Source organism: Columba livia, chromosome 1 (genome assembly GCF_036013475.1).
Source record: "Columba livia isolate bColLiv1 breed racing homer chromosome 1, bColLiv1.pat.W.v2, whole genome shotgun sequence".
Taxonomy (NCBI): domain Eukaryota; kingdom Metazoa; phylum Chordata; class Aves; order Columbiformes; family Columbidae; genus Columba; species Columba livia.
In genome coordinates, this window is record NC_088602.1 from 172939341 (window position 1) to 172967313 (window position 27973).

The window sequence follows — 27973 nt, forward strand, 5'->3', positions numbered from 1 at the left end:
CCCTGGGCCAGCGGGCGCCCAGGCGAGAGGCCGTTTTCTCCAAACGCCACTACGCTGCAAAATTAACGTAACGCTCCGACCCTCCGCCAGCCCTGGCTGCACAACCCGCCAAAGAATTTTACGCAAAACGCACGGGCTCTTCCTGCCCTACGTCAGCCTGAGTTACGCAACTTGCGCACGCCGTGTACTTACGTAACGTACGCCTCGGCCTGGGTTTTCTCCACTGTCCAGAAGGGGTTACGGCGTTGACTTCTTGCGTAGCAGACTTTGAGGAATAGGGACAGTGTTACTCTCCCCCCCTCCCTTCCTCACGGGGAGGCCCGGCTCTAGTAAAGAAAGCTACGCACCTTTCGTAACCCGGCTGCCGCGCGGAGCCGTACTTCGCCAAGAGGGCTCAGGGCGTAGTTGGCTTCCGGGAATAGGCGTAGGTATTTTCGAGGGCCGCTGTTTGCGCAGCGCCGGGCCGTCCGTAGCGTAACTGAAGCAGGTTGGGGCGGCGGCAGCCATTTTGTGCCGGGAGCACGGAGGAGCAGGACGCTGGTGTCTCCACACTTCACGGGCCCTGGAGCCGACCGAGAGCCCCGCCGTTCCCTCCACCGACGTCCAGCGGGTCTCTGACCCACTGACCAATTCTTCTCCTTTTGTATCCCACCAAAGAAGCGAGGTGGCGCAAAGCGATTCCTCCGAGACACAGCCGCCCCTGGCTGGACCGTCTCCTCGTACCCCTAGCCCCTCGCCGTCCCCACGGCCGGCATTCCGCTGCCTTTCTCCCACCCCTCCGGGGGCGATGAGAGGCTTCGGGGACCGGGGCCGCGACCGAGACCGCGGCGGGTAAGGGCGGGGGGGAGAGTGCAGGCCGGGCCGGGTTTGGGGTGGGGGGAGAAGCAGTCACCCCGTCATGGGGCCTGGCGGGAGGAAGGGTGGAGGGCGGCCGTGGGGACGAGGGGTCTGCGTTCTGCTTGCGGTATTTGGGGAGCTTTTTCCTCTGAAATTCTTGTGTGGGGGCTGGGGGCAGCTGGAGATTTCATTAGTACTGTTCTGGCAGCAAGGGGGGGGGGGTGGGTGGGTTGTTTTTAATTATTTTTTTTTATTTAGCTTTTCCATCGCTCATGTGTAACCGTGTGTGAATTGCTTGCAATTTTAAGGCCTGCGTTTTTCTTTCTCCCCTACCCTTAATTTATTTTCTTCCAGCCTCTTTCTCCCTCCCCCTTTCCCTTCCATCCCCCACCTTCCCCAAGCCACCAAGGTCTCGGTGGCCCTGGCACAAGGGGTGCTTGGACACTCTGCCCTTCTGTTTGTCATTACTCCTTCTGAACTTAGTAGAAAGATGGCAGGCGGTGAAAGATCTTTCTCAGTTGCGCTCCCAGGGTTATCGTTGGAGGAAATGAGATTGAAAATTGCTGCCATGCCGGGGACTTGCGTGCTCGGGCGGGTGATCTCGCAGAACATGGCCCTGGACCACACTTAATGAGCTTGGCCAAGCTTTTGTAGCAGTCAGACTGGAGCTGTCTGTGTGGCACTGCAGAGGCCTAGGGCTTGGTATTCTTTATTTTGCTATTTAAAGGAAGCTTGACTTGGAAGAGGTTTTTGCAGGTTTTACTTTTTTTCCTTCTTTTTTCTTTATCTTTTCTTTTTTTTTTTTTTTTTTTTTTTTTTTAACTCCTGAGGATGGCAACAATAAATACAATGGTATTATAGTATATAACTAGTTTGAGACTTGAGGTTCCTCTTTAGGGTTGACAGTATTAAAAGGTTAATTCCAGGCATTTTTAAAGAGAAAGAAGTGATTTAGGAGAGGGGCATTTTCTGTCCTTTAGATCACAAGTCGTCAGCCTTCCATTCTCAAGAATTAACAATAAACACATTACCTGGGTTCCGTTATTCTTCATATGGCAGACTAGATCTTGGTTAATTAATCCTCTTCCCCCCCCCCCCCCTTTTTTTTTTCCTTGTTTTCCCTCTTTGCTGGCAAATTCGGGAATATTTTGTTTGTATGTTGCAATGCATTTTAACATTTAGTTCCTTGTCGTCTGTGGAGAGAGATACATTTGTATCCTTGCTTTATCTTACACCCACATTTCACACTGTGAAAATAAAAGATAATTTCATTTTTCTCACAGGAGAGTTCTGGTGTTTTTCCACTATGAGATTTGCAGCTCAGCTTAACACAGGGACAATTGGAGTAAATGCTTTGGCAAGTCTGAGTTAGTTCAGACACCAGCTGTTTTTGGAGTTTAGGGAGTGAGTTTGAGTATGCAGATTTATATACAGTTACTTAACACTGTCCAAAGCATTGTCACAGCACTTGACATGCCTTAAAATTTGTGTAATCTTATTTCTGCAAAGACTTTGATTATAGGTGAGTGGTTCTCTTTTAGATCAGGGATTCTGCATAAGTAAAAGGAGCGCCTACATGCTGCTTTATGAAGTTTTTTGACATTTGCATGGAAAATAGTTTTCTTGGCATATTATGTCAGAAGCTTTAATGCATTGGGATTCAGTTTGTTATGTATGTCTGTTTAAGGTGTGAAAATATTTGTAACCACTAACAACCCTCATACTTCATAACCTCTGTAAAATTTTGGGCCACCTAGCATGCTAGTTAAAAGTTTATCAGCTTTGCAGTGCTGATTCTCCGGTAGGATAAACAAATGCAGGCTTTCTGTTTTCTTCCTGTCAGGAAGGAGTTGTAGGTGACTTCTTAGAACTGAAAGTTGTACTGTTTTGCTCTGGAATTTAACAAATTCGTTCTGTTCTGTCCCAGAAATGATGACACACTCTATTGGAGAAGAATGTTTTGAGTCAGTCTGAATTTCCACTTGAAAAGAGAACTGTTGGCAAACCGGTGGAATAACCATAGATTTCAGTCAGTTTAAGTGGGATTGGAATCTTGTTTTACTTGTAATTGGAATGTAAAGTGTCAGTTACTGCCAGTTTAGTGGGTAAGCTTCAGCAGAGGTAGCATGTGAGGGCTGCTTCAAGGCTTGCTTCTTTTAGGTCAGTGTACAGCCATGTTGTGTATAGGAATGGAAAACTGAAACTGTGTGACTTCTATGTAAAATAGATCGATTCTTCCCTCTAGGTAGCTGTGGAGCAAATACTCCTAGTACCCAGCTGTTTCAGTGTCCAGTCTTGCAATCAGTTCTTGAATATGTTTCCTTCGATAAGGAAACTCATTGGCACTTTGAACCTCTGGCTGATTTCAGTGAGACTGTGGGTTTTGTTAGAACTACTTGGATATAGAAATAGTTGTTATTTTCATCCCTTTTTCCTGTTAATACCTTTATTTGAGTTCTGTTTTTTTATTTCTTTCTTAACCACTATGCTTAGTAGTTTTGATTGGAAAGTGATTTCAAGAGAGCATATTTTCTTACTGGCTGAACAGATAGCCTTGTGCTTAAGATAACTCAGAAATTTATTTCAGATCTTACATGTTTTTTACTAGTGGACTTCCTCGGTAAAGTGCAGGCACTTTGGATTTGCTATCTAAATAAAAGTCTTGTTTTGAACAGGCATTTCTCATAAATGAATGTTTTGCAAAAAGCTGTAGCTTTATTAACCAAAATCTGAACTTCGAATAGGACACAATTTGACCTGATAGCATTTGGAAAAGTACCTTCTGCTGTGTTTGTATGATACTAATGAAAGAGCTATAACTTTTTGTGGCATTTAAAAATACATAATTTATAATATCTACAGTAAATAATCTTTTTATGTCACTCAGTTTTCAGTTACTCTTACAGATTATTGCCAGCTCTTTTGTCTAATGCATCAATTAGTCATTACAGTTAGTACTTAACCTTCTTGAGAGTATTAAATCAACTGGATGAAGAAAACTTAGGAGAGAGAAAGAGCAGTAACTTCTGAGTAGTTCTGCTAGTTAGGGATTTTTTTAGCAGAATAAATGTTAACTTCTTTCTCTCTTGAGTCTTCATCAAAAGCATTTGAGAGAGGATATGATTTTTTCCTCAGCTACTTTTAAAATTTTTCTTCTGTTTTCCCCCCTCTTAGGCTCTGGTCTAAAAGTACTTCTTTTAAAATTATGTTGCTTTGCTTCCAGGATTGCAGATGAACTTGCAGGCTTGGCTGGAAGTTGTTTACTTTCTGTTCTTCACTATTATGTTTTTCATTTGAGGCCTACTGCTTGATAAGACAGAGGGAGTGAGACAGTGAAGTAGCTATTTTTGTGTAAAACTAACCTTGGGGAAGTTGTGAAGCCATGTTTTAAGTGTACTGTCAGTTTGAAGAAAAGATAAATGCTATAACTGCACCCACAGCATTGTCCTGAGGGAGGGAACCTTGAGGAACCTAAAGACAGAAGATTTAAGGCAGTGACTTACAAATTACTGTACTGGAAGGAAACTTTAAGATGGTTTGGGGTTTAGAAGTGACTTAGAGTGTTGTTTGCCATTATAGTGATTGTTAGAGGGGTGACTTTTGCTAGAATATTGTTCTCATTTGTCGACTTGGGGGGTGAGTAAAGAGCTGAAAATGCTTAAGAAACCTGAAAATTCCAGAGTAATGAAATATTCTTTTTTTTTTTTTTTTTTTGTAACTAACATTGACATTCCCAGGTTTGGAGCAAGTCGTGGGGGTCCTCTGCCTCCAAAGAAATTTGGTAATCCAGGGGAACGTTTACGTAAGAAAAAATGGGATTTAAATGAACTGCCCAAGTTTGAGAAGAATTTTTATGTGGAACATCCAGAAGTGGCCAGGCTTACTCCGGTAAGTTTTCAGGTGCTGTCTGTTCCATTTTGCCTACAACAGAAAATGTGACAAGTGAAAAAATGTGTCCTAAGAAGTCCGGGGCTGTGTGTAATAGAGCTGTCTCTTTATTAAGTGTGTTTGGTATCTCTGTGCTCTGCAAGATAGTGGTTCTAGTTGTGCTTGATATTTAACATTAGCAGAGGTGATGCTTCTGCTCTTAGCCGTGTTTATATGAGCTATTTTCTGTTGGTCATTTATAATTCATCATTGTAATACTTGTCTGGTCTAGCTATTTGTCAATGTAGACAGGGCTTGAAGGAATTGAGAGCTGCAGTACTAGACAGGCCCTGAAAGAACTTAAAATAATGAACTAAGAATGGCAGAAATACATGAAAGGAATACGGGGTTTTTCAAAAAGATGGATCCAGTTTGCCAATATACTGCTTTGAATTTGGATCCATCTTTTTGAAACACTCTGTATTTCATCATAATAGTAATCCAGGCTGAAGGAGACCATGGAAGATCTCTAGTTTAATCCTCTGATCAGAGCAGAGTTATCTACAAAAGTAGAGCAGGTTCTTTAGTGCTTTGTCCTTTTGAATTTGAATTAATCTCAGGGATGGGGGGAGTTTATATCTTCTCTGGGCGATGTCCCAGGGCTTAATTTTTCTCATGGCATTTCCCTCCCTAATACTTATTTGCAATATCTCCTCTATAGTGACCCGTCAAATAGTAGTTAAATCCCCCTGTTAGTCTTCTCTTTGCCAAGCTAAACAAATCCAGTGCTCTTGATCTTTCTTTATACTGCCTGCACTTCAGCCTCTAGCTCTCTCCCCATAATTGTATAAACAATGCCCATCTTACATTGGTGACTCAAAAGTGTATGCAATACTTTGTGTTTATTCTGTAGATACAATCATTTCCCCTTCCTACCCAGCTTACGTCTGGAGTCTTTTTTCTGCTCTTTAATGTATTTTTATATTTATAAATGAAGAGATTTCATTCTTAACATGACAATACAAACAAACAAAATGTTATTATCCAGTTATATAGACTTACAAATCTTTATGTGAAATATTAATGAGATACTTGTGTGGTATAAAGGAAATAAAGCATGCACTGGCTTTTTAAAAAGAACTTGAACTACTGAATCACAGTTAGTGTCAGCTGCTGTGGGTGTCTTTGCCTTAGCTAACTAAAAAGACTTTTCACATTTTTATCAGAAGTTGTGGTGTTTTTTTTTACCTTTTTATTCAAGCTCAATAGATTTTCATGAACAATAAATTTATTGCTTTGGATAAAGTGCGTGTTTGGAATTGTTGTGTATCTTTCTATTTTTTTTAATGAGCATTAGAATAAGGTCATGAATCGTGGAGGCTTGTTGCAAAGTGCAGTTGGACTTGCAAGATAATCTAGAAAAAGATAAATCACTTTTCCACTGCTAAAATTATACTTACATATACAGACATTTTAGAAATAATTGAAGAGTTCCATGATTAAAAAAATTGTGAGGTCTTAGGTATCATTATGATGGTGCCTGGTCTTCTTTCATGCAAAAAAAGTGCTGATTCTGAAAATATTCAAGGCAACATTTGAGTTGCAAGTTGTCCCACGAGAGCTCTGTATTTAACCGCCTCTGGAATGTGTTAATTGAAGGATGGGGACTGCCCTGCCTTCTGCTTGTTTGTAGTATATTAGGGTCTATTTACTTTGTTCTTAGGACCGTCACATAAACCACATTTCTTATCTGGTCCTCTACTTTTAATAACTTTTGCAGCTGTTGATAATTTCTAGCCTCTGGAAGAAGAGTAAAATTATTACAAAAATATTTCAGGACACTTTTTGTTAAAAAGGGCTGGTTGGATGAAGACAGAGGCATTAGTCCTTCTGGGCTGCATAGAGAGATCATACCTCTGGAGATTGAAGAAGCTATGTGGTAGCTCAGTCTCAAACTCCTTCAGAAAGCAGTCCTTTTTAGATATGTTTCAATTCACATTTCTCTAAGCTGTTAGCTAGAAGTGTGAAGTGAGTTAATAGTTAGAATCATGTGCTTTTAAGTCCCAGCTGACATTTGGCATTTGTTTTTGTTCCCCGCCCCCCACCCCCAATAGTATGAAGTTGAAGAATTGCGAAGAAAGAAAGAGATAACAATTCGAGGAATGGAAGGCTGCCCCAAGCCAGTGTTTGCCTTCCACCAGTGTAGCTTTCCACGTAAGTATTTTACCATTCTTTAAGATAATGAGGATTACTTGAAAACAATAACTGTTTAGGCCTGTTCTGTTTCTTAAAAGATCTTCTGAAGCCTTGATTATGCTTTAAGAAATTTTTTATTTTCTTAATTTCTTAGAGTATGTGATGGATGCCTTGATGGACCAGAACTTCACGGAACCCACTCCAATCCAGTGCCAAGGCTTTCCTTTAGCCCTCAGTGGTCGTGATATGGTGGGCATTGCACAGACTGGCTCTGGGAAGACACTAGCTGTATGTATTCTTCCCTTCTATTTATGCAGTTAATATTCCTAATCGCTTTGGAGAAATTGCCCTTGCCTACTTGTTAGTAGTTTTTGGGCTTCTCAGTACTACAAGCATAAAGTGAGATGGTTACATGTTTTTAAATCTTATTTTATTGCATCACGGGTGATACTTAAGTCTCGACTAGACTGCCTTATTCACAGGCATGTATTTTGCATACATTTTCTGTTTGGATGCATAGTCACTTCTCTTTGGTCTATGCTTACCTTGTGATTTTAAAAGATAGTAAGTGCTTTTTAGCATACTTGTTGTCTTAACTATGCAAGTCAAAATAAAAAAATGGTTTATTCTTCAAGGTATACATTAGTTTTATCTGCAGTGCTTAAGGAGGCATTTTATCCTTTATGAAAAACATTGGTTAGAGCCAGGGTTGCTCAATTCTACTAACTTAAACTCCAAATTCAAATGAGCTTTCCTTTCAGAGATGCTGAGCAGCTATATTTTGTGCTTATGTCAAAGCAAATGTGATTGGTCAGCAGGTCTGAAAATCTTATGTTCTGTTGGATAGCAAGTATCTGGTTTTTCAGAATCCTGAGTTTTAGATAGTCAAGGTTTCTTGCTGTCCCTCACATCAGGTGTTGGCTTCTCGAAGGGGTCTTTGGCTAAGTGGGCTGTTGCCATGATCCACTTGTCACGTCAGGTGATCGTTGGCATTGCATATTGAAGTCCTGTGCCTTGACTTAAAGTTCTTCTGTTTCAGTACTTGTTGCCTGCAATTGTTCACATCAACCACCAGCCATATTTGGAGAGAGGGGATGGCCCAATTGTAAGTGCTTGTCATTTGTCTTCCTTTTTGTGTGTATGACATGGTATTGTTAATGAAATGTGCGCTTTGCTTAATTGGTATTTCAAAATAGTAGGTGGAGAAATGTTTACTATCACAGTGTGATGAACGTCCCACTCATTAGTTAAAATTCTGTGCAATTGCTGACATAGTCTAAAGATACTTAAATGTTTTAGCTAATGAAGAGCAGATGGTCCATCTTTGCTTACGGTGTCTGCGAAGCCATTAAGTTTGAGTTGTGTGTGCAGCTTGGCTATCCTGAATCGATTTCTTTTGCAGTGTCTGGTTCTAGCCCCTACTCGAGAGTTGGCTCAGCAAGTGCAGCAGGTGGCTGATGATTATGGCAAATGTTCAAGACTGAAGAGTACCTGCATATATGGAGGAGCACCCAAAGGTCCCCAAATCAGAGATCTAGAAAGAGGTAATTTTAAAATAGCTGTTTGCAGTTTCTGGTGGAGGTGGTATTGTAAAATCTCTGTTAAAAAAAAAAAAAAAATCTCCTTAAAACCTGTTTGGAAGGGGTTATGTGTGGGCGAGTGGCTATCTCTCCAGTTGCAGTGATAGTTCATGAGTTAGTTTGCTTCTTTGTAGTATAGCAACTTCAGCTTCGGATATTAAATTTCCTTTCTGTTTTTTCTTTGAACTTGTGGAGATCATCAGGAAATAGGAAGGATAAAAAGGAAACTTACAAGAAAGATAACAGGTTATTTTAAGGAAATGTAGTAGCAGAAAGTTTAAGGATTTTTTTTAAAAAAACAGGTTTCAGGTTTTCTGCCGAGGCTTGTTCGAATAATCAAACTTAATTCCTGAATGTATAGAAACTTCTTGAGACAATGGGATTTGGTAGTTTGGGTTTTGTTTGTTTGTTTGTTTTGGGGTTTTTTTGTGGTTTTGTTTTGTTTTTTGTGGTTGTTTTCTTGTTGTTTGTTTGTTCTCAAGCACTAAGCTGTATTTCTGTTCGTGTATCTCATAACATTCTGTAAGTGCCTTTTCTATACTTAGCAAGGGACTGGAGTTGGGAATGATGAGGAACCATGGTTCTGCACCAACCACTGTAACACAGCAGTGCTCAAGCAACCTAACCTTCAACACTAGTTACACATCATTTCAAATGCAGGAATGTGCTGATGGCTTTCATCTTCACTAGATAAATAATAGAATTATGTGAAAAGATATAAGAAGTATTATAAAGTTAAGCATATATATATAGCTCTACTAAAGAAATCAGAAAATTTTACTTACCACTGCAGATTGCAGAGTCATTATTGAAAACTGCAGTAATGGGATAAAGATATGCATGGTAGAAGGCTGTGGGATAGATCTATTCAAGAAAATGGTAGTGCATGGCAATTCAAAAGTAGCATTTTCAGTGGAGGAGTAAAATGAAGAGGCATGTTACATGAAGTTACACAAAGAGACCTTGGGAGGACCAGCTTGGTGGGGTTTTGCACACCTTTCTAGAGTGCTCTAAAACAGGTGTTCTCATGTGCGCAGGCTAAGTGCTTTCAGTCCTTTCAGGTGTTAATTTGGATGATTTCTTAGTATTTTCTGCAGCAAAGATTATTGAGTAGTTAAGAGTCCACAAAACTTTTTTTTCTCAGTTGTGATCTTTGGGGTGTTTAGTGAATTTACTTTAGAGGAGTACATCATTGACTACAGAGACTGCAGTTTATTCAGTCCCCCTGGCAGATGAGTCGCCATTAGAAACCTAATCTTGTGTGAGCTTTATAGAAACTAGCAGCATGCCCAACTCTGTCAGCTCTGAGGACTCCAAGTTGACACAGACAAAAAATATGGGTTGCCACAAAACACTCTGCATCTGGAAGTGCAGTGTTGAGAAAGCTATTGGGGTTTTGGTGTTTTTCACCCTGCTGCTTCCCTAAACTTACCTTCTTTGGACATTTCAATGCCACTGAAGGACTTGCCTGTAAGATCTGGGAACTGGTAGAAACCAGTCTGTCCTTTTAGGAAATGTATAAATTGCCATACTTGATATTAGTTTGTGAATATTTGAGTTCCATTTCTGTGCTAACAAATACAGGCAGGATGGTTGCCTGTCACCATTGGTGCATAATTACTCAGCATTAAAGCCCATGTTTTGGCTTTATATATTAAAAAAAAAAAAAAAAAAAGTGGAAGTAGTTTAACCTGTATAGCAAGAGGAGCACTTCATGTTTGATTAAAATGGGGAGTTTAGCTGGAATTGGCTCTTATTTTTCTAGAGAGCTCTCTAGGCTGCATAGTTCTGGATGAAGGTGGGTCAGACTTGAGTAGAAGCTTATTTTACTTCTGATTTTTGGACAGCTCTTCACAGGTGTTTTCTGACAGTAAGCTTTTAGCTTCTGTACTGCATTTATTATTCTAATGGCACTGTAACAGTAATTTCAGAATGGAAAAAAAAAAAGAAACTAGGGCTTCTACTGAAATGACTCAATCTTGGGAACGAATGAGGGTGGTGCTGCTTTTTTTTAAAAACTATTTTGCTCTGGAAGGTGATTCATTCAGACTAAAAATACCAATTGACATTCAAATGAAGAGCCTTACTCTTTTTTCCTCGTTCTGTTTTGAAGGTGTGGAGATCTGCATTGCTACACCAGGCCGCTTGATTGATTTCCTTGAGGCAGGAAAGACCAACCTTCGTCGGTGTACGTACCTGGTGCTGGATGAAGCAGACAGGATGTTGGACATGGGATTTGAACCCCAAATTCGTAAAATTGTTGACCAGATAAGGGTGCGTGTACCTTGTAAAAGGACAGCCTCCTTTGGTTTCCCATTCAAGTCCAGTACTTAAAATCTCTTTTCCCTTTTTCTTAGCCTGACAGACAGACTCTGATGTGGAGTGCCACCTGGCCAAAAGAAGTGCGCCAGCTCGCTGAGGACTTCCTGCAGGACTATGTTCAGATCAATGTGGGAAACCTGGAGCTGAGTGCCAACCACAATATCCTGCAGATAGTGGATGTATGCATGGAAAGTGAGAAAGACCACAAGTAAGCTGATTTTCCTGCCATTTCTTTTTTATGTGAATTCTGAATAGTGAAGTTACTTGTAGTGTTATTTAACCTTTGGATGTTATAAAATGAGTGACTCCTGTAATCAACTAATCAATTGCATATATTCTAACCACACTGTTGTACAACACACCTAAATTCTGTGTAAGTGATACTGACTTATCTATTCAGATGCATGTTGTGGATGTTATCAACATAAGCTGAGAGGGTACTCCTTGTGTACATGGATATACATCTTAGCTCTTATGTCTCTTTTAGACTGATACAACTGATGGAAGAAATCATGGCAGAGAAGGAAAACAAAACTATCATCTTTGTGGAGACAAAGAGGCGATGTGATGATCTCACTCGAAGGATGCGCAGAGATGGGTGATTAGCTTCCCCCCCTCCCTCTTCTTGTTTCTAGTGGGAAACAGAAATTGTAATCAAAATCAGAAAGGTTTAAATGTCCATGATGCTATTGTTGGGAACAACTCGTCTGCTCTTTTCTTGTCTGAATTGAGTCTTGGTTTCCCAGGAGGTTCCAGTTCCTCAGAGCATTAGTGCAAGAGAGAGTATTTGTAAAGCTGGGCAGCTTTTAGTGTATCAGGATACAGATGCACTGATTGGGACTGTATCAATACAGCAAATGTGACTTGGCTTAGATGGTTGTTTATGTAGGCAGTAGATTTAACGTGGAGGAAACAAAACAGTATATGTGCTAGGTAGATAGAGGTCAGAAGAGGACAGGGAATAAAATATTTCCTAAGTCTTCTATTTTGTGTTCTTTCTCCTGAAATGTCAGTAGAGCTTCCTCTTGCCTTTAAGGTATGGTATGTACTTTCTGTCTATACTAATGTGCATCTCTGTTTGGCAGTTGGCCAGCTATGTGTATCCATGGAGACAAGAGTCAGCCAGAAAGAGATTGGGTGCTTAATGGTGAGTCCATCACTGAGGGGAGAATAATTTGGGCTGCTGTACCTAATTGCATTTCAGAAGAACTCCTTTTACGTTTATATTGTTAATTTTGGTACTTGTATTTGCTTTTTTTTATTATTTTTCATTTGACAAAGACACAATGAGACAATTGCTTAACCCAGAGAGCTGGATTTTGAAAAATAGTTGGCACCTTGTATCTGGCTTGTTGGGGTTTCTGACATTGACCCTTTTTACCTGGATTGTGGAAAATGAGCATTTAGTGTAAATCAAGTTCAGGTAACTTTATCTTTTTGAAAAAAATTACTTCATAGCATGCTTTGTTTTGCAGAGTTTCGTTCTGGAAAGGCTCCTATCCTCATTGCTACCGACGTTGCATCTCGTGGGCTAGGTTTGTACACATAGACCACTCTTGCCTACTGCTGCATATTTTTCTTCTTTGGACTGAAATATGTTTTCTTAAAAAAAAAAAAATTCAAAGCGTGATTTTCCCCCACATGTGAAATACGTTTTTTAACATTAATCTTTTTTTTTTCTTTCATATTCAAAGTCTCTTCCTGCTCCTAATGAACAGGCTTTGGTCTGCAGCAAGGCCTAGGCATGACCAATCGATCGCCAAGAGGGAGAAGAGACGTCCAATTATGCAACCCAACCCTTCCACCACACTCACTTCTTCCCCAAATCCAGCTTTTGATGCTGGATGATAGGGATGGATTGCTCTCAGTTCAGAGCGTGCCAGATTAAAGTTCAAGTAGGAAGTTGTGGGAGAGCATTTCAACAGCCAGTAGCTAATATTCTCCCCATATGACACACCACAGATTTGAACATACCAACCCCAGTGTACACGCATGTTTACCCCGCAGATGTATTCACGTCTGAGAAAGCACTGCTCCAGACTTTGATCTTGACGTGTAACCTTCCCTCCTCTGTGTTCCTTCTAGGCAGGACCACTGAGATTATATATGGTCTTTAACATCATGTGATCCAAACATATAATTGAATCAAAATTGCACAGCTCTGTTCTCTTGGTATGAAAATGATCTGTCTGGATGCATCAGTTGTGCCCCCTTTTTTAATAAGCGTATTTGTATAGTGAAACACTCTGTGCCAAGTAAGCACAGTCTTTATACATCTAGAAGAGGAGGATGACTTCTGAAGTGCTCCGAGTTTGATAATGGACATTGAATATTGCCCCCTCCCTGAGTCAGGTAGCAGATAAACTACTTGGGGGTTGATGTCTCATTGTAGTAAATTTTAGATAATACTATTGCAAGTCATTGCAAATAAGCTCAGAAAAATCTCTAGCTGTTAAAATCCTCATGTATCTGAGCTCTCTTTTTTATGTGCTGAAAGGGTGGCTGTGCTGTGCATCATACGGTCACTTTAATACAGGTAGACCATTACTAGACTTGGCAGCCTTTGTTCACACACCCTTCACCGCTCCTTCCCGCCCCCCCTCAAAAAACATCCAACACTTCCTCAGAGAGGTGATTATATGGACTTCAGTCTCTGCCCTCTAGGGTCATGTCTGGACCTGTGCAGTTAGAACTTGGGCCTGTTGGGAGAAGGGACTGAGGCCTGAAACCAGTTTATATGAAAGAGAGCTGCTTTATGGAGCAGCATTTTTTAAACAGGCTTGCTATGTGCTGGTAGCTTCTTTGTGCATCTTGCCTAGACATTTAAAACAGCCTCACCACCTCAAAAAAAACAAAACCAACTGACACTCCCCCTGCAAAAGTACTCAATTGGAATACACTTCAGAAAACAGTCTCCCCACTTCCCATCGTCCACTTCACCTGAGCTAAGGGGGAAAGGTATCAGAGTCTGTTTCTTGTTACTGAACAACATCTCTGCTTGTTTTGGGGCCCTGAGTTTGCTGCTTCTTAAAATAAGTCACTTAACTGGCAAACTTCTGGACGACTTCCTCCAAGATCCTGGCAAGTGAAGGCTTCTACCTAAATAACATAACACAGGGGCGCGCGCCTTTTGGCTGAGTCACCAGGGCTTTCCCTCTTCCTAATGGAACACTGGTTTCAAAAAAGCTTCTTCCAGGTAAGTTCCGAGTCCCGTAACGACTTCTTTGTGATAATTCCCTGGAGTGAGGTCCTCTCTCTGCACTGATTTTTTTTTTTTTTTTTTTTTTTTACTTTATTTTTTTGTTCAGTCTATTAAACTAAAAACATTGAATTTGTTTTGTTTTGTTTTCTTTAACAGAAGCTTTGATATCAGCTGCAGATCATTCTCAGTGCAGGGGTTGGGGCACATCTACATTGGCGGTCTAAACAGCTCTCTAGACTGGCATGTTTGCTAGTTTATATTTCTCCTGATAAATTATCAGAGACTGTCGGTGCCATAAGGTATTCTGATGGTCTGACAAAGGGAATGTTTACCTGGTAGCTGTCAAAATGATCTACAGTTTCAGTTCTTGATCCTGCTACATTATCTTCTAAAAGCGCAGGAAGATTGTGAATGTGCGCAAGTGCTTTGGAGCATGCTAGACTGGAGAAGCCGAGTCTTGCTCTGGTCTTTCTTCAGCAAGCTGCGTGCTCTACCAGGACCACTGTCTAGCCTGGAAATCACCCCTTGCATTTTCCTGCCTCCCCATTCTTCCCACTCCTCCCCAGTCAAGTCAGTTCCGTCTGCATCGGTAGCTACAAATTCCCTGTGCTTTCTGCTGGGAAAGCATGTCCTCGTTATCCTCTGTGGTAATTCAAGTCACTTTGCTACTGGTGGATGTGCAAAACGGGACTGGCTGAGGATCACATACCCTGCAGCTTGTCAGACTAGTTACACCCTGGCTCTGAAGATGCAATCTGTCACACGTACTCCTCTCTTTACTTCACTTTCCCCTTTATAAAAAAACTGTTGCATCAAGGACCCTAGCTGGAGACTCGCGCAGCCCCCTGTGAAACCTGCCTTCTCACTCCCTTTTTTTGGTGTGATTCAGGACTTTGGAGTCAGCAAAGACTGAGGAGCCCCCCCTTTGCTGTAATAAGAAACAGACGTAAAGTCCCCCTCTTGTCACTACAACCCTCTTGTTTTTATTTTTCCTATAACCCCTTTGAAATTGATGCAGTCTGGGCAATAGATGCAGCCTGACCCTTTGGATGTAATTTTTTGTATCTTCATTTTTTTGACAATTGCCCCCAAGAGCCCCGAATAGGGGACAAAAAGCGTTGGAGGACCTGAAACTTTTACCTGAACCCAGGTTCTCCGGCGCTTCACAACCAAATGGGGCAACAGAGAAGCGTCTAAGCCAGTTCACAGAGCGAGCGTGTGTGGGGACTTCTCGCTGCCACGGACCCTTGATGCATGCTCCCCGCGCTCCAGTGGTCCCGTGTCAGAGGGCGGAGTTTTCGAAAGGAGGCCGCCAAAAATAAAAGGCAAAGAGACGGGATCGGCTGCAGCGGTTTCCCACAGGAGGAGGGAGTGTGCATCGGTCTGGTAACAAACAGAGAATGTTTCTCTATTTAAAACAAAAAAAAAGGGAATCACAAAAATCTGTGTTTTATTTTGGATATTTTCAGAATATTCTTAAAATGCAGATTTTTAATTTTTTTTAATGAGCTGTTAGGGCATTTACTGTAATACCATGCTTTAGGTGCTTCTGGTACTTGAGGTGGTTTCACTGAAGTGTTACACTAACATTTACTTTGTTTCTGTCCCAAAAGTTTGTGAAGTCTGTCTTCATGTAAGAGACCTGGTTCTGATCTCCTAAATTTTAATAAGAAGCAATTTTGATAATTTCATTTCCTGCTTCCATCTAACACTAAGGAATTGCTAATGTAACTCAGGATTGTCCAGATTACAAAAGCTTGCCAGAACTGGATGGAACAGCACAGTGAAATGTTAGTGCAATGCATTCTGGTGATAACTAGAAAGCTGAGTTAAGATATTATAGGTCTGAATAATTTTTAATGAGTTGGATGAATAATAATGTAATTGGAGTGTCTTAAGCTGTAGGCTAGGGAAAGTACTTCACTGTATTATTATTAGGCCTATAATAGTAAATATTTTTAAGATTGCCTTTTATTTCATGTTGTCAAGTGGAAGGTAAGTGATCTCATTACTGTTAGTATTTGTTAGACTTCTCCCAACAGAGTAAAAGCTGCACGATGGCAGTTCTGCCCTTCTTCCACCCCAGTTTGCTCTGTCTGATGGTGGCATTTTCACTTCTTTAAAAGCAAAAAAAAAAAAGTATGGAATTCAATTAGCTCATTTGCAACTCTTGGTGTCTTTGACACAGGAAGACAAAGAAATGCATTCCGGGGAGGATGAATTTGAGTGCAGGGCAAAACTGCTTTAAAATTGCCACTGTTTTACAGGACACTGATCTTTGTTCCTGATGATCTTAAATTTGAGCCTTCTACTCTTTTGGGATGAGTCTGTCTTGTATTTATTCCATGCAATTACTAACTTTGTATTTTTTTTTCTTATTACTGTCACCTGCATTCGTGCTCCCCACCTTTCGTTGGCACGTCCTCTCTTCTTCTCCCCTTTCCTCAACCCCACCCCTTCACTGTGCTTCGCACCTGGGCACTTCACAAGACGTGGAAGATGTTAAATTTGTGATAAACTACGACTACCCGAACAGCTCTGAAGATTATGTGCACCGTATTGGTCGTACCGCACGTAGTACCAACAAAGGTACTGCCTACACCTTCTTCACACCAGGAAACCTGAAACAAGCCAGGGAGCTTATCAAAGTGTTGGAAGAAGCCAATCAAGCCATCAATCCAAAACTGATGCAGCTTGTGGACCACAGAGGAGGAGGAGGTGGTGGTGGAGGTAAAGGCACACGGGGAAAGGGCTACACAGGGAATAGGGTCCCCATTTTGAGGGAGGGAGGGGTAGATAAGGGTAGAGGAATAGAAGGCCCAAATCTAAGGTAACGCACAGCACATGAGTAATAAGACTGTTTCATAGGTGTAGTATTTCCGTCCAAAAGAGGTAGTCCACTGTTCTGCCTTAGCTATAAAGTTTGGGATTTTTTTCTTTTTCTTTCTTTTCCTCCTGATAAGGTCATCACAGAACTAATTTGCTAGAATTAATGATTCTGTGATTCCTTTCAGTTCCTACCTAAACACAGACAACAGCGTGTACGTGTGTGCACATGCGAAATTTAAGTCACGAAAGGGATACGCAGACTTTTGCCTTCAGGGACTGAGACTACTTTTCCTCCCATTCCCTGAAGCAGTAGTAAATTTCATTATATTTCTAAGTTAGTTCTAAATTTCTTTTGTTTCTGAGCACGTGCCTTAGGAACCCTTTTTGAACTTCATATTTACACCTTGAGCAAAACAAAGAGATGGATGTAGGGAAGTTATAGTCACTCAAGAGAGCTTGCTCCTTGTGGGCAAAATTTTGGACATAGAATGGGGAGAAAGGGTAGTAATAATTGCACCAGAGTTCATAATTTAAAACTTGTTCATGGTACTAAATCTTAATATATCCATCGCCAGGAGGTCGTTCTCGTTACCGAACGAGCAGTTCGGTAAACAACCCTAACCTGATGTACCAAGAGGAGTGTGACAGGAGGCTCCGGGGAGTGAAGGAGGGCCGGAGAGACTCGGGTGGCTTCAGAGACCGTGAGCGTGGTGACAGTTATGCCAACGGAGCCAACAAGACCTATGGCAGTGCCTACGGGAGCCCAAATTCTGCTTTTGGGGCAGCGCAGAGCCAGTATGGTTACGCTCAAGGGAGCTATGGAGCAGCTGCCTATGGCACGAGTGGCTATGGCACTGCAGAGTACAGTGCTAGTGGCTATGGTGCCAGCACCACAGCTGCCACCGCTGGGAGAACCTCACAGAGCACTACCCAACAGCAGTATGCAGGGATGGTGGGGCGCTCGGGCCAGCAGCCACAGCCGCTCATGTCACAACAGTTTCCGCAGCCCCCTGGCACTAGCGTGATGGGCTATATGGGACAGACTGCCACCTACCAGTATCCGCCCCCTCCCCCACCCCCTCCCCCCTCCCGCAAATGAGACCACTTGCCCACCTGGTGGTGACCAGTGTAGACCTCTTGCATTTAAAGGAACCTTTTCTTTCTCTCCCATTGTGATGTCTTTCTCATGCAGGTTAGACTTAGAATTCACCATTCAAATCCCTCAAGCCCATCGAAAATGGCCCTCAGTCCACATTGCTGACCCTGTCCTCTTTTTCTTTTTTCTTTTTTTTTTTTTTTTAAGAGAGATATATAGTTGACTGGAAAATTTATTAATTTTTTTGTCTTGCATGTTAAGGAAATTTGAAATCTTATTTTCTCTAAAAGAAATGGGTATAAGGCAGATAGGTCCCAGCTTGATCATCTTGGTGTCTAAGGTTTGTGTGAAAACTTGCTTTTGAGAGGTGAAAGTTTCTATTCTGTAACATGTTAACTTAATTTCAGGAAGTACCAAGAGAGGTGGGAAACTTTGGGGAGCCAAGAGCACTTCATTTGAAATTATAAATGCAAGGGAGCAATGCTCACTTCTAATCTTAATTTTTTTTTAAAAAAAAAGCTCACTATTATTGCTTGTAATCTATCATAGGTGAATTTCTATAGGAAAACTCTGCTCACTTGTCTGAGCTGAGCAGTGTTCAGAGTAATGCCCCAGGTACAATGTTGGCATTTGCTGCAGCTCTGGAAGCAGTGGCCCTGTCTTCTGGTACTTCTAGCAGCCTGCAGTAGGGAAGCTGGGATTGAAACCCCAGTGTCAAGAGACCAAACCTGTCTTGGATTTGATACCTGAAAACCAGATAGTCACTGTAGGTACCACTGCTACAATGTTTAGCCAAGTAAGTTCTTTCCTTACGATTGTAAAATTGCAGAATCGCAAATGTGTGGAGCCTGGTTATCCTTAAATTAGTTTCTGCTCTCAAATTCCTATTGAGTTTATTGAGGAAAAATCTTATTTGAGAGCCTAGAAACTTAACAGAACAGAGATGGTGAACAGCGTATCTTGTTTGTCCATGAACAAACTACCTTTAGCCGTGGGCAGTGCTTTGAATTCTGCTGCAGTGAATAAAATGTGACAGAGTTTTCCACACTTTACTTTAAGAGGTTTGAATAGGGTGGGCTGGGGGGAGGGCAAGGGGAGGAAGGGAAGAAGGGGAGATTGCCTGGAATCTCCTTTTCATGAGGTAAGCAGTGAGCTGGTTAGTGCATCTTGATTCTGAAGCTTCTTTTCTTTTGTACCTTGCTCTGACTTTTCCTGGCTTTTGAGTGCATTTCCCTGCTCCATTGGTCCTTTTGAGCTGAGCTCTCGCAGGTAGGTAGCATTTTAGAAAATGTTAGAGAAGAGTGAAATTTTAGTAAATACGTAAATAAAACTTGTTTGTTTTACTGGCTAAGGTGGGTGTGAGGGGGGGTTCCCCTTTAGTAAAGCATGTTGTTGACTTGTTATTTCTAATACCAGACGGTTCAGAGACAGTAGATGATAACAGGAGTTGGCTGCTCTTGATCCGATAATGTGACAGAAGAATGGATACATCTCCTGGTTTGTGAGGCATTTTCTTTGTATTACAAGAATGCAGGGGGTTTTTTATTTTGTTGGTTTTTTTCTTCTGTTGATGTTCTTGCATATGGATGACCAAGGTAGCCTACTCCTTCTGTAGGAGAGTGGCACTTCTTAGAGCCCAAGAAAAGAGTTTGCTTCTACAGAAGTGATTTATTTTTTCAATTTAATTTCTTCCCAGAGTAAAATTTTTGGGGGACGAATGCGCTTTTTTTTTTTTTTTGTGCGATACACAGGTAGGTTGCTGACACAGAGGGAAAAGGGAGAGAGATCTTCCAGAACTTTGGTTCCCTCATCCCATCTTCTAATTCCAGTGCTTGGACGGGAAGTTCCTTTGCTTGTGTTAAGTGAAAGCCAGAAGCATTTTGTTTATTCAGGCACTGACCTGTCTTTGGCCTCCCTCACAAGCAAACGTAGAGCTGTTTTGGGGACTCTTTTGTTGTGTTTTTTGTTTTTATTTTTAATTTGTGAGTTCAAATGCAGAAATGTGTTTGAGGGGTGTAGGGGTAGGACATCTCACTGACTGGCTTTATAAAGGGTCTCTGGACCGCCAAAGCTGCCTTACAGTCTGCTATAGCTTTCACTTATTTTTGGGGGAGGACTTGTGCACGTGTAAACGCATATGCCAAGTCTTGCAGTGCTTTATTGCCATTGAGGTCAGAGGAAGCCCAGGGTCTCGGTTCAGTTCAGAGTGTTAACCAGACTGTTGAATCCATGAACGCACCATGGCACGTGCTGCCCTGTTCCACCTGGTGCTCGCTGCTCTGTCCCGTGTACCAGCTGGAGAGCCCATGTTGATAAAGCCTATTAGCTTCTAGTATCATTTGCGTTGTTTTCAATCTGTAAAAGCTTGTGGGAGTGTCAGATAAGTTGGGTGTCTCCTCCCCTCCCACTTCCTGAAGCAATTTACTGTTTGGACTTCTCTGAACAATGGAAGGGTTAGTGGCTTTGTGTGGGATCAGCTGCTTGTTTCACACACCTGCTGGTCTCTGAACACATTCCTGTTGTATTAATAAAGACTTGAATTGAGAGATCCATAGATCTGTGGTGTTCAGACACAGGATACTAAGAGCTATGTTACTATTCTTAGTTTGTAAATTGTCCTTTTGATACCATCTTGTTTTCTTTTGTAGGTATAAATAAAAACACTGTTGTCAATAAATTGTGAACTTTGTCTTTATTTTTGGAGTGTAAAACCATCTTTGCCCCTGTTCTTCCCAGTTCTTAAAAAAAGTCAAATTCAAGGAGTTGGAAACACCTGTTGGCAACCCACCGAATTTTAATTGAAATGATCCCCATTTGTAGAACATGAGGAACTGCCGTCACTGAAAGTGAGTGGGGAGGGTGTTTGAATACCTGTGGAACTGGAAGATTCATGTCAGTTGAAGGGAATGTATTGCTCCTGAATGTTATGGGACTTGAATAGAATTAGGGGATCAGGCAGGGTTAACTTCCAGGAGGATTTTAGTTCATACAGAGTTGAAGTAATAGTTCCATCTGCTGTGTGAAATGGGTCAGTGGCGGTATCACACTTAATAGTAATATGTTCCATTTACCGTGGGCACTCATTGAAGGTCTAAAGGTAGTGACAGTTTCCCCTGTACTCCTTGTGCTGCCTCAGGGTCAAGGTGGAGCCGTGTTTTGGAGGCAGATGCTGGGAAGAGCTGGGATAGAATCATTTGCACTACTTCAGTATTGGCCAGCACTACTTACTAGCACCAAATTCAAGTAAAAAGAAATAAAGAAGAGGGAACGTCTCATGCAGGTGAAAAGCACATCAGCTTTCCAGGCCTCGCTGTCTTCCTGGCACTGGAGTGGGACTCAGCTGAGCCATCCCTCGGTGAAAAATGGCCAGGAGAGGAAAGCCGCGGTCTTAAGAGCTGCATCTTCGGCATCTCTGGTGTGGTATTGTGGAAATGTCTTCAAACAGGCATGGGAAGACTTAGCTTCTTGCCCTTCAGGACTGTGCAAAGAGAAAGATAAGGTAATGAATGAACTTGGGATAATTAAACTGTTCCATTGTTTCAACAAGTATTTTTCTGAACTTGTTATTTATAGCGCTAGGTAGCAGGTTGCTATGTTTGCAAATGGCAATGAAATTACAGCTGTGGAATGGACCTTCTCAGGCGTCCTCCGTGTGCTGCTGTAGCTGGTAGAAGCAGAGCTGTGCTCTCTTGGGGTCACAGCTGCTTGTCCTTTGCTATGACTGTACACTAAGCTCTGGAGAATCGTGCTCGTGGAAGAAGCATCTTTAGTGAGAAGGGTAAAATTAAGGAACCCGGAGAAAAGGAAAGGGTCTGTGTGATCCTTGATGGGAGATAACCACTACAAAATCACTTCTAAGGGGGCAAACACCCCAAATCTATTTTTTCTTCATCATGCTGAAGGAAAAGGTTCTTGTTTCCTCTTCCATGGTTAGTCTGTCATGTGTGAACCCTTTAAATTCCCCATATTTTCTTAATGATGTCAAATGGAGTCTGCTGTTTTACCCCCACTGCTTTCTGCCCCTTGCTCCTTTGAATAGAGAACTTGACCTGAATAAATGATCTGTGGCTGAACCCCCTGAGCCTTCCCCACTCCATCCAATAAAAAGCTGGGATGGGGCAGCCTCTTGGAAATACCAGGAGCCTGTAGGCTTGGGTGAGGTGGATGGGGAAGTGTCTGCCCTGGCCATGTGGTGGTTAGTGGTGTGGAGTCCAAGCTGGTGGCCTGGTACTGGTGGTGCACCCCAGGGGCAGTGGGGAGCTGGGTCCAGTACTACTCAAGGTCTTTGTTCGGTGCCAGAGGAAAGGGCAGAGTACGCCCTTAGTGATTTGTTGATGATGCACAGCGAGGGGGAGTGGCTGATGGGGTCAGAGGGACCGTGCCAGGCTGGAGAAATGTGCTGGTAGGGACTTCATGAGGGTCAGCAAAGAGAAATGTCACATCCCACTCCTGGGCTGGAGCAATCTCATGCACCAGTACCTGCTGGGCGCTGCCCAGCTGGAAAGTGGCTTGGCAGAGGAGGCCCTGGGTGTGCTGGCGGACACCAAGTTGAAGATGAGCCATGACTGTGCCCTCATGGCGAATAATGCGAACAGCTTCTTGAGCTGCATCGCTGGTGGGTTGAAGGTTGTCCTTCAGCTCTGCTTAGCCCTGGTGAGGCCACAGCCAGAGCGATGGGTCCAGCTCTGGGCTGTCCAAAAGAGAGGGACATGCTGGAGCAAGTCCAGAAGGACCATGGGAATGGTGAAGGGACTGAAGTATCTGATGTGAGAGCTGAGCGCTCAGCCTGGGGAAGACTGGGGGGCATCTTCTCCGTGTGCATAAGTGTGTGCGAGCAGGAGTAAAGGAGACAGAGCCGGACTGCTCAATGATGACCAGTGAGGGGGCAGGGGGAAATTCCACTTAAGAAAAAAATGTTGACAGTGAGGGTTATCAGACATGGGCACGGGTTGCTCAGAGAGGCTGTGGTGCCTCCATCCTGGAGCTCCTCAAAACCTGACTGGATAGGACCTTGAAGAACCTGCTCTGGGTGACCCTGCTGGGAGCAGGGGGGTGGGTTAGATGATCCTCCTCAGTTGCTCCCAACCTCAGCTCTTCTGCGGAACAGAAGCTTTTGGGAGCTGAAAGCTTCCTCGGAATATCTTTCAGGTCCCTGTGTTAAACAGAAAGGAGCTCATCTAGTTTTGAAAACAAGATAAAGAGAAGTTACGTTCTATAAAAATCCCTTTATAATGCTTTGGTATAGGCTCTGAAGTCTTATTAAATACATTGCTTTATGTAACGCCTCTTTGCCTTTTTTTCTCAGCATCGCTGCCCTTTTGTCTGAGCTCTTCTGTGTTAGAAATGTTTTGAAAAGATGGGTTTCTTTGCAAGAGATGCAACCTGCTATAATGTTGCTGGCTTTCATAAATGTCTGCAAAGCATTTGCATATCTTCAGTCACCTTTTCTCATGATCCAGAACGTTTGTGCAAAATTAACAACAACAACAAAAAAATAGGCAATTCTGTTCCTGCTGTGATGTCCCAGGGATTAATGTTTTTTTCTTTTGCCTCCCGTATCATCTAAATTTTGCAGCTTTATCACTAGCGATGTGAGACTGAAAGCCAGCAGTTGTTTTTTTCCCCCTTTTGTTCCACAATCCGCAACCACAAAGGGTATGGATTTCTGACAAAATACAGAAGGACATGGGACACATTAATCGAGTGAAGCTAAAACGGGAATTAGTTAAAAAAAAAATTAAAAAGGAATTGACGTGGAGCACCTTGATGGCAGTTTCACAAAGTACTTTTCTGGCTACAAAAATGTTTTAATGACAGAAGGAAGTCTTAATCTGCCAAGGCCAGCCACCTGCTCAGTGCTCCTGTCACCTCTCTGTCAGCAGGTAGATTGCATGAAGCCACCAAAGATCCATCCCTCAAGCGCAGGCTGTCACTGCTGCTTTTGGCAGGCTGGTTCGGGAACGTGAAGGAGGAAGAAAATATTGTTTGCTCAGCTAGATTTCATCAAATTCCACCCTCCTGAACAGAAAAGTGCTTTAAAGCGTACTTCAGCCTCAGCAAACTGTAGTGTGTTCTACCAGATTTAATGCCCTTGATGCACTTGGTAGCTCTGATCTGCAGCCATTTACCAAAGCTGAAGTGGAAGGGGTATCTGATTTGGGGAAACAGAGATGTCTTGTCCGTGCAGATGCCTGTCTTCCTACAGAATAAGTTTTTGGGAACATTACATCTCTTCCGTCAAAAGAAAAAGTAGGCTTAATAATATCTCCATATGTCTGCAGTTGCTTTCTGAGGTACATCATCTGCCTACAGTTATTTCCACACTCCCCCCCCCCCCCCCAAGTTTTTCTGCGTGATTCATAATCTTTCAAAATGTGCGTAGAATTGAATATATCTCAATTGTTAACTTCCCGAAGTGAGGTTAAACCAAACTTAGCTTTGGGGTAATTTCTACTTTGTTTCTCATGCATGTCTGGAGCCTTGTGTGTGAAGATACTCACTTTAGTTCAACAATAGGTTTTTTAAGATGCATTTTAGGTGGACAATGTGCATCGCAAATACAGCAAAGAATAAAGTTATATGAGGGTTCGTGTATGGCGAGCTGCAGCTCCACCCTACGTTGCAGGAGTGCTGAATGAACATTTTGGATTTATACCAACCCCTTCACCTACCTTTGGTAATGTAGAGATAGAAGAAGTCACAGTAGAAGATGGTTTGTACCACTCCAGAAACTACAGCAATCTGGTCGTAGAAATTCTCTGTGTAGTAGCGCCAGACCCAGTTGGCAATGTAGAGAGCACGATAGAGGCCCAGGAAGAAAAGGTAGTGTGTCGTGATGGTCTCTGCTTCCCCCGTCTTGCTGATCATGAAGAGCTGGGGAAGGATAGCCACGGACTCCAGGTAGATGGAGAAGGTCCAGAGTATCTGTGAGACACAAAACGAAGGCAATGGAGGGTCTTGGTGCTGCTTAACACGCGTTAGGAGCCAAAGGTTTTCATCTGGGAGAGCACTGATGGGTAGTGCTGCTGGTGTCGGGGGAGATGAGCCTGCTGTGCTGGGACTGGGAGAAGACCGCGCTGAGCTGCTCTGTAGATGGTAGGGTCTTCAGAGCCAGCCCGCCTTGCCTTTCCTGCCTGCTTTTGCTGTTAAAAACCTCAGCCATTCAATGTGCTGCTAACTCTGCGGCCTGGCGTCAGGCTGCTGCTTCCCCTCCCCTCTCCTGCCCCACGTTTTCCTTACCTCCAAGGGGGTGAAGCTGTAGTTCTCCAGAAACGACAGGCCTGTGACGGGGACCAGCAGGAATTCAAGGCGAAAGGAGTCGTTCTCGCTGTCAAACGTTTTCCGGAATTTCACGTAGATCATGTACACAGTGACGTAGGCACATATCAAAAAAATTACCTAGAGGAGGGAAGGGAGACAGAAAGACCTTACCTGTAATTGCACCTTCTGTGCCTGAAGAGAGGATGGCTTTGCCAAAGTAAAGACCTGTTAACCTGGTTCTGGTGGGGCTGTGCCAAGGTGAGATGGTGGTGAACGCTGCTTCTGTACTGGCTTGTGAATTGATTTCTGCTGGAGATACTCTAGCGGTCAACTGAAGATTGCCCAACCATGAGGATCACACTTGTTTGAGCCCTCTAGGGCTCTGTGTGAAGAGACTGGTTTGGTGGTAGCCATCTGTTAATGCTCTTGCTGTGCAAGGGCACCCAGGCTTGATTCCTGACCTCTCTGGTTTTGGTGGTACTACATGTGGTGGCCTCAGCTCACTCACTGCCTGTGGAGAGGGATTTTTTTTGGCCAGTGAAGGGCCAGTGACACCAAAACAAGCATCTTTATTCACCTTTCCTGTGTATAACCCCCTGTAGCATGGGTGACAGGTGAAGAAAATGGACTTGCTCCTTCTTTCTTCTGATTGAAAAACTTAGTGACCACGTACCCTCCCCTGCCCGAGAAACCACGACGAGCTGAGGGGAACCTCTGCCTCTGCACTGCTCTCTCCTTACCTTCATCACAGTGTTATAGACAGAGAAGAAGGTGGTGAACAGGTCCAGATAGCGCGTTGTGAAGACAAGGGCAAAAAGAATCTGACTCTTCCCAGAGATACCTGCGTGGCAGGGAGAAGAAAGGAAGGTAAGGCAGGTGAGAGGAAAGACCCTTAGGATGGTGGTTCCCCCTTATGCTTTTGGAAATGTTTGTATATGTGCGTGTTGCTTTGTGAGCCTGCTCTGGCACGTAGGTGCTGTGGCAGTTCTAGACCTACCCCAGGACTGGCTGGAGTCTTCCAAGTAACAAGGCAGGCTCCTGATGACACTCCTGAGCCTGGCCTTGGGTTGTAGGGGCTGGCACTTGGTGGGCAACTTCACTTCCTTGGCCAATTCAATCCTTACTGTCATCAAATTGCCTTTCTCTTCCCTCCCTTGCCCCTCCCTCACCTGCTCACCTCGGCAATGGGTTGTGTGACATGACATCTGCTACACCAGGGATCAGGGAGCCCAGGGGCCCTGATGGAGCTTTGTCACTGCTGGCAGGGAGATGCAGTCACACCCACCCATTTCTCTACCTGTGACAGTGGCTGTGGTGCCGCAGCTCAGCCCCACGGCCTCTTGGGGAAGAAAATACGAACTCTGAGCAAAGTCCTCTGGGAAGCTGCTGCCCTGATCTCCTCACACAGGGCTGGGGCAGCCTCTGGTACCTGCCCACCCGCTGGCTGCCCTACAGCACCGTTCTCTTGAGGTCATCGGTTTTGGTGCTGCCACAACTTTTCACACTCATTTTCCACCTCCCTCTGGCCTTGCTGCCCTTCCCGTTCCTTCACTGCCCCGCCACCAGCACCTGTGTGAGGCCGTGCGCCTTGCCACATCACATCCTTCCACCGCAGCCCTCTTCTCCTGCCAGGGAGGCCTCCCAGAGGAGGATGACTTCCCTCCATGAGCCCACTGGGGAGGGCTGCCAGCTTGCATGGGCTGTTGCTAGCCGTTTTGGCACCCATTTCACTTGCACCTCTCACTGAGAAGAGCCCCCCCTCCTTCCCTGGGGTACAGGAACACTCACCAGCGCAGGACTTGGACTTTTGCATCTTCACCAGGAGGATGATGATGGCCAGCAAGTGGGAGATGTCCCCCAGGATGCGGAAGATGTTCATGGCGCTGGGGGAGCTCCTCTGGGGCAAAGGGACTGAGGCGCTTTCTGCGGGTGGGGAGAGCGCAGGCAGGGAGTGTTTCACTGCTGATCCTCGTCCAAGCGGACACTCTCCTCCAGCTCGACTTTCCTTTTTTCCCCGAGTATGGATCCCTCTCTTCTGGGAGAGAAAAGTTCAGGCTCCCCTCACCGCTCTTTGCAAGCACTTTTCCCCTGCCAGGCACTCAAGCTGGACGTCTCTCTTGCTCACTTTTCCCCCAAGGTGAGTTTTCTCTCTTCCCAACCCCAGGGCCTTTCTCTCCCTGCTCCAGGCCAAAAGTTGGGGTTTGTCCCCCGGAGAGCCCCAGGCTGAGCCTCCCGAGCAGCCCCGAGCCAGCGCTGGGTGACGGTGACGTGGCTCCTGGCTGGCCGGGGAGGAGAGAGAGGAGGAGGCGGAGGCGGGAATAACTGCGCTATTTTTCCCGTTTTCTTTTTTTTTTCCCTTCCTCTTTTTTTTTTCTTCCCCAACTTGTCTCAAGTTACACACGGAAGTGTTGTTAAAGGGGAAAAGGCAAAGGGAAAGGGATCCCCGCCCTCTGGCCTTGGGGACACACGGTCCCGCAAGGGGCAAGCTTTCCAGGGACGGTCCCCATGTGTGCATCAACCTCTGTCTTGCTCCCAGCCGGCGGCCTCCTGCCCTCTGCCCTTCCCAGGCCCGTCCCGACCTCCAGCACCTTCTCCCCGGTGCTCCGCCTTGTCTCTTGGACAAAACGAAGAAGTGGGGAGAGATGTGAGTTATCAGGCTGTGTGTGACACCCCACTGCCACAGCAGGTCATGCACAGCCGTTCTCTCCCACCAGCGCCCCCCGCCTGCGGGTGTCCTGTCCGGAGTGGTGCAGATCCCACAGCCCAGCCCTGGAGGAAAGAGAA

The 27973-nt window shown here is 43.8% G+C and overlaps 2 protein-coding genes across 2 annotated transcripts; one reads left to right on the forward strand and one right to left on the reverse strand.

Annotated features, from left to right (window-relative positions):
* The first annotated feature begins 237 nt into the window (after positions 1–237).
* DDX17 (DEAD-box helicase 17) lies at positions 238–20606 on the forward strand. The gene is made up of 13 exons (XM_065047162.1): positions 238–831; positions 4575–4725; positions 6819–6918; positions 7055–7188; positions 7940–8005; positions 8303–8444; positions 10594–10754; positions 10838–11010; positions 11290–11400; positions 11888–11949; positions 12278–12337; positions 16495–16734; positions 17409–20606. Exons 1-13 carry the CDS (start codon positions 788–790, stop codon positions 17930–17932), a joined length of 1968 nt encoding a protein of 655 aa, XP_064903234.1. The 5' UTR covers positions 238–787; the 3' UTR covers positions 17933–20606.
* KDELR3 (KDEL endoplasmic reticulum protein retention receptor 3) lies at positions 20607–27894 on the reverse strand. The gene is made up of 5 exons (XM_005514699.3): positions 26978–27894; positions 25930–26030; positions 25169–25327; positions 24601–24853; positions 20607–21407 (listed from the first exon to the last, which is right to left on the reverse strand). The coding sequence occupies exons 1-5, from the start codon at positions 27066–27068 to the stop codon at positions 21367–21369; spliced, it is 645 nt and encodes a 214-aa protein (XP_005514756.3). The 5' UTR covers positions 27069–27894; the 3' UTR covers positions 20607–21366.
* Positions 27895–27973: the final 79 nt, after the last annotated feature.